The sequence below is a fragment of the Paramisgurnus dabryanus genome, chromosome 24 (genome assembly GCF_030506205.2).
Source record: "Paramisgurnus dabryanus chromosome 24, PD_genome_1.1, whole genome shotgun sequence".
Lineage (NCBI taxonomy): Eukaryota > Metazoa > Chordata > Actinopteri > Cypriniformes > Cobitidae > Paramisgurnus > Paramisgurnus dabryanus.
Window position 1 is genome coordinate 22333504 of NC_133360.1, and position 6286 is coordinate 22339789.

Here is a 6286-nt window from a genome sequence, read left to right on the forward strand (position 1 = left end):
GCCTATTTATTTGCAATAAAATTATTGCGAATTCATACGGTTCTATCAGAAAGCCTTTGTATAGAAGACCTGCATTTAAGTTATTGACAAATATGTCAAACATTTAAAATTTTATGCCATTGTGTTCTTAATAAGTCAAATTTTTATTTTGAGTTGCATTTCCATCTTCTGTGACAAAAAGTCATGACATTGATAAAAAAATTGAATAGAAAAAATGATGTAACAAGCAAGAAAAATAAAGTGTTTAAAATGCAGGGCCATGCAGTTTTCCTCTGGAACTAACATAACACTTCCGCTGTCTGTTACCCAAACCTAAAATAACGCAGACATATTGATGATTTAAATGGTACTACACTTGCTGGACGTTTAACTTTCCTACAAAACACATGATAAATCAGACAAAAATCAATTAGCAAAAAGAGATAAAAGCAAACTTCACTGTGTTTACACAAACTTCACACTTTCTTAATATATTTGTTAGTACTTTGTTGTTTTTAAGTGGATTGCATCACTGTTTACCAGTGCGCAGACGTACAGAGCAGTGCCTGATAAACACTGTTTGCTGATAGCTGCCTGATGGTGAAAGTTCACTGTGTTTTTCATCTCTGTCATTTCTCCAGATACTGTATAGGGATTAAGATGGATGTTTTCTTTCTGGTGTCAATCATGTGTGTTTTTTGGCAGTATGGCATGGGCTCTGTCATGCCAGTGACGTGCCAGGACGATGCTGTGGTGAAAGCGGCTGAGGAGACCGTAGAGCAGATCAATGCAGACAGACAGGAGGGTTATATCCTCTTACTTAACCGAATCTATGATGTCAAACAGGATAGAAAGGTGAGTTTATGCTATACTAATAATATATTTTCCTTGTACATTGAATACTGTTTTATAGTCTATGCAAGTCTTTTCAACACTTTCCTTGGGATTCAAGCATTTTTAACCTTGATAATCGGTTTCCTTTTCCTATTTCCTTTTTATTTGTTTGGATGTTAGAGGTTCACTGGATTTGATTTTTTGAGTCAGGTAGAAGGTGTGATGCATTTACAGCTGACAATAGATGTGCTGGAAACAAAGTGTCATGTGATCAGCAAGAGGACACGGAAATCGTGTGCTGTTAAAGGGGTTGGTGATCTACCGGTATGGTCTATAACTTTATGAGAGCTTCAGTAATGGACAGACATATTTTAATTCATGTCTGATTTGATTTTATTATGTAAACTATTTTGTCTGCTAGGTTTATGGGACGTGTGAGGCATCTGTTTCCATTGAGAGCACCATCAAAGTTCAGAATTACAACTGCACTATTCAACAAGGTCTGGTACTGTAACCATAGACATAAGAAATAACTAGACCATGCATTGGTCTGTAACGCCGCTGCCATATTAGCGGTGGCAAAAGTTGCTTGCAAACAAATACGAATTTTTTTAGATATAAAACACAATAACTTTTACTTTACAGTGGCAGCTACAGCTATAGTACAAACTTGCCCCGACTGTCCAACTGCAGAGAAGTTAGATGATCCAGTTATAACTGACACTACAAAGCTGGCGCTACAGAAATTTAACAAAGAGAACAGTTCTCCTTCTTACTTTGCTCTTCTGAATATAACAGCGGCCAGCATGCAGGTATGTCAACATCAGTCAATCAATCAATCAATCTAGTGCTTATGCAAATACATGCAGAGGTGACAATGAAAAGCGCTGACTGTGTGTTTTGCAGTGGGTTGTGGGACCTTCTTACTTCGTGGAGTTCACTATTCAAGAGACAGACTGCAAGAAAAACACTCCTGATATTGACCTCACACAATGCAAGCTCAAGGACTCGGAGTCAGCTGTAAGCACTTAATCACAAACCATTACAAAACTAAACTTGCAGAGCCAAGGAGACCCAGTGAGAGTCGGAAAATACCCTGTTGAAAAAACCAGCATCAAACCAGCAAGGGAATTATGCTGGTCTATGCTGGTTTATACCACCATACCAGCACCAAAACACAACATATGCTGGTCTTGCTGGTATGACCAGCATGGGATGTTGGTGCTGGTTTAGCTGGTGTTCACTAGCAAACCAGCACCAAAACACAACATATGCTGGTCTTGCTGGTATGCTGGTTTTTCCAGAAGGGTATTGAGTTAAAATATTACTTATGTTCCTTGAAAAAACGAATGTGTGCTCCCACTAAAGTGTGTTCATGTTAGAGGTTTCTACTTATTTTTTTTGCACTTGAATGCTCTGTGATTTAGTTGGATTGATTTAGATGTTAACTGATGTAAACAAGAAGACAAACACAGTTGTAGAGGCCGTGCCGGCACCCGTCGAGCGCTGATAAGGTGGCGTCTGAAATACAGAGGGGGGCAATCACATAAATGCATATAATTTCAGCTAGAAAATACATACAGTATAGCTTTGGTACGTACCTTAAGTTTCAACGTGTTAGAAACAAACATCTCGGTAAAACAACAACAAAAACTCCAGCAAGCAACGAACAGAGCTCTGACCAAACTCACTGACACACCTAGAAAGAACATGGATTGAGGTCCTATGTCAGATATGACTTCTGATATTTCAAAGTTGTTATTGTGGATGAGGGCCTCAGCAGTCTCAAAATCATTGGAGTCTGTTACTAGTAGGATACATACATTCCTTCAGGAGAAAGATCGTTCAAGGGTAGTTGGGAATGGGATGAGGCAATACTTTACCAGCTGGGAAATGCTGAGCGAACTAATGAATTATTGGGATTCCTGGGATAAACAAGGCTACCAACATTTATCCTTAAAGGTGACATGGAATGATTTAACGGTGTATTTATCCTTGTTCTGTGATGTGTAGACAAACATTTTTTTGTTTGGGTCTGTAATGCCTTAGCTTCCTAAAAACCTCTCTCAGATAGCTCTATTAGGGTGGGGGATTTTAAACAAGTGGTTTTGCACCTATTTTGCTCCCCCTACTGGCTTAATCTCAATCTCCTGACTTACAGTGCATTCAAGCTATACATTTTATCAGTATGTGTGTTTCCTGGTATCATGACCTCTTGCACTCAGTAGCGTGTTTACCCACCACCCAAAGCACACAATTGCGTGGGGCCAATTGTTTGAGAAGTTTTGTCTAGGTGCATATCCAAACCATACGTCTGAAAACCACTGTCAAGACAGCACATGTATAGACACAAATGGTTTATATATATGTTTGAATGTTGTGCAATTTAAAGGAAAGTCAATGTTGGGGCCCAGGTCATTGGACTTTGCTTAGGGCCCCCAAAATGGTAAACATGCCCCTGCTTGCACTGCTAATGCAATTTTGTTGCTCAGCTACGGGAACACTTGACTGTAGGAACGTTCTGCACTAGAATGCACTAGAATTCCCACTTTTTTAAAAGAAAATCTAAAATATAAACTCCTTTTTCTCACCAATTGATATCAAACTTTTATCTTAAAGCACACTGGGTTTTGCACTGGTTCACACATCACGGCTGATGATGGACTTGAAGTCAAAGTTCCTGTCGAGGTGAAATGTGAAATCTATCAACCTGCGGTGGGTGATTTTCCTTTTAAAGATAGTGGTGTTACTATAGTATATTCTGCTTGATTGAGTAGTAGTGCAATGTGACCAAATTATATATGTTTATTACTGTAAATGACATGACAGTACCCTACGTGCAGAGGTTAGCGGGCTGTTTTTGTTACTTCTTTAAAACATTCATTATGGATGCGTTTATGAACCACATATATAAATGCCTACCGACCCGTGGGAGGAACGCAGATACTGTTAACTGTTCATTATGATGTCAGAAAATGAGGAAGAGCCAGAATTGTATTTTATATAACTGTGTTCAGATGAAGAAATTAAGTTATATACACCTGGAAGTCATAAACAACATGAGAATGAGTAAATAATAATAGATTTTTTATTTCTTTAAAGTCAGTGATTTTTATACTGTTGTGTATCAACCAGTTGAAAAAGTAATTAATTCACTTGGTGTATTTAATACATTTTTTTTTTTTTTTTGGTACTCTAGAGAATTCAACAAGGAACCTCTGGACCTCTTGGATTAATACAAGTCCTCTCTCCTCCGCCCAACCAGCCTTCACCCAGAGCGCGACCAGTGGCCAGTTACTGTCCTGAAGCAAGACGACACAATCTTGCATTGTCCTGACCATCATAGTGCTATTTTTTACTATATTACTTAGATTTTTACTATATACTTTATAGTAACAAGTGGATATGGTGTTAAATACACTGAACTACAGTAGGATTAAAATCATTTTACAATGAGAAAATAAACGTGAGCAAACGATGGCTCTCACTGTTAAATATTTTGGCATGACTATCTCAAGACTTGGCATGTGATACTAATCAAACTGTTACAGACCACCAGTATCAGAGAGCAAATGTTGTTAGTTAATAACTGTCATGTGTTCGAGGGCCAGATGATGGATTAAAAAGCTGAAACCTTCAATGAGCTTCAGTCACATCTCAGGACATTTCTCCTCACAGAAACACTCAGGTGCCTCATTTATAACCATTGCACACAAATCAGGCAATCCCCCTTTATCTCCTCCATGTATGTGGAATAAATCATCTGGATTCTGAACATAACGTGAGGCATGTGCTCTCTCCATTTCTGTCACCTAGGCAATCTTCACTTCATCTGCACAGTAAAGGAACTATAGTTATTCACCAGCCATCATGCATAGCATTATTATTATTATTATTATTATTATTATTATAGCAACAAAAGAACATTGCCATTAAACATGCAGGCAAGGATAACACAGCAAATGAGTCTGAATAGTCATCCAGAAACATAGGACAATGGCAAAACCAGGACATAACATCAGTGTCAAACTAAATCTAATGCATTCTTGTATGATAAAGACTTATGAATTTAAGTTTCTCTGATGGTGCAGGTGCGGCAGGAAGCAGAAGTCAAAATTCAGTTTATGGTTCCTATTTTTATCTTTTGAATGAAAGAGGAATAGAACTTTACGTGCTTGCTAGATCAGTAATAAACAATGAAAGGAACCTATCAACGTTAGATCTTATTAATAGCTAAGGAAGTGAAATGTTTCCATATGGAAAATTGTTTTGCCAATATATTTTTTGCTCATTTTATTGTATAGTTTGAAATATATTAAAATATATATATATATATATATATAAAAACATTTATATTAACATTGAAAAAAAAATGTGTGTTATAAATCTGTAAACATAACAGGTTTAAACTGCTCAACTGCAAAAAATATACTTAGAATTTAATATTTTATAAAACTTTGATATTTTGGCTGAAAAAATATATTTTTTGGTTTATTGGTTGTAAAATTAGAAATGTGTTGCCCCTGAAATACATTAGGCTTGTTCGACTTCACGGCGCTGCAAGAACCGACAGTCGGATGACGTCAAAGTACCGCGAGAACGATTAGAGAAATAATGTATTTCGTATCGCTCTCGCGGCACTTTAACGTCATCCGCCTGTCAGTTCGTTCTAGCGGCGCCACAGGAAGTCTACTTTGACGTTAACAGATTAAGGTTAAAACTAAATATATTTTCTAATACAAAAATATATTTAATTAAGCTTTACTTTCTACAAAATGTTTTTAGCATATATTTAAAACATTTATTAAAAATATTTTTGCCGTATGGGTTTACGCAAAAGAAAGTTTTATTCGGCTGTTTATTTCTCTGATATTTTTAGTATCAGTTATTGATTAACTGAGAAGGGGTGACAGTGTTAATAACTTTGGCCTGATCATCACAAGACACGATCACACTGTTACAAGTTATGATGCTCGAGCGCACATATTCTCAGGTCATATGTATTTGTCCTCCAGGGGGCGCGTGACGGTTTAAAAAAGCGAATCATCCGTTTTTTACCTTAATTCAAACGTCAGGACGCTTTTAGTTATTTTTGGAAATCCTTGTACTTTAAAGCATAATATTTTAAATCTGTAAAATCAAACGATTCGTTTTAACAGCGCATTTGCAAATACTCCCCGTCCATTGCAATGATCCTTATGAATCACATTTGCTTATGATTGATCCAACATCTGCAGCGCTGAGAAAAAAATCAGCAACCACGTGATTATGTAATCGCGGTAATGCGATACAGTAGTTGCTTGGACAAATATACTATATAGTACACCTAAATAATGTCACTCAGTGACCAACTTAAAAAGACTTTCAATCGAAGTACACTATCAAGAGTAAAAAAACAGAAGAACGTTTATTTAAACCTCTCGTACGTGACCAATTACAAACAACTTCCTATCCGCAGTGCCCCGCCTACTGT

At 37.0% G+C, this 6286-nt stretch overlaps 1 protein-coding gene across 2 annotated transcripts; it reads left to right on the forward strand.

The window, feature by feature from the left end:
- Positions 1–575: 575 nt before the first annotated feature.
- Positions 576–4453, forward strand: LOC135741214 (fetuin-B). 2 transcript variants are annotated; one of them, XM_065259878.2, is made up of 7 exons: positions 576–834; positions 994–1137; positions 1235–1313; positions 1459–1625; positions 1720–1833; positions 3433–3528; positions 4013–4453. In XM_065259878.2, the coding sequence occupies exons 1-7, from the start codon at positions 577–579 to the stop codon at positions 4148–4150; spliced, it is 996 nt and encodes a 331-aa protein (XP_065115950.1). In that variant the 5' UTR covers position 576; the 3' UTR covers positions 4151–4453. The 2 variants fall into 2 exon arrangements, with proteins under 2 accessions (XP_065115950.1, XP_065115951.1); XM_065259879.2 differs by having other exon boundaries at positions 1024–1137.
- Positions 4454–6286: the final 1833 nt, after the last annotated feature.

What these genes read in the sequence shown, in the direction of transcription:
- LOC135741214 (XM_065259878.2), top strand. Translation starts at nt 577, where the DNA reads ATGGTGAAAGTTCACTGTGTTTTTCATCTCTGTCATTTCTCCAGATAC. An exon ending in ATGTCAAACAGGATAGAAAG is followed by an intron (nt 835 to 993) that starts GTGAGTTTATGC and finishes TTTGGATGTTAG; the next exon opens with AGGTTCACTGGATTTGATTT. An exon ending in AAGGGGTTGGTGATCTACCG is followed by an intron (nt 1,138 to 1,234) that starts GTATGGTCTATA and finishes TTTGTCTGCTAG; the next exon opens with GTTTATGGGACGTGTGAGGC.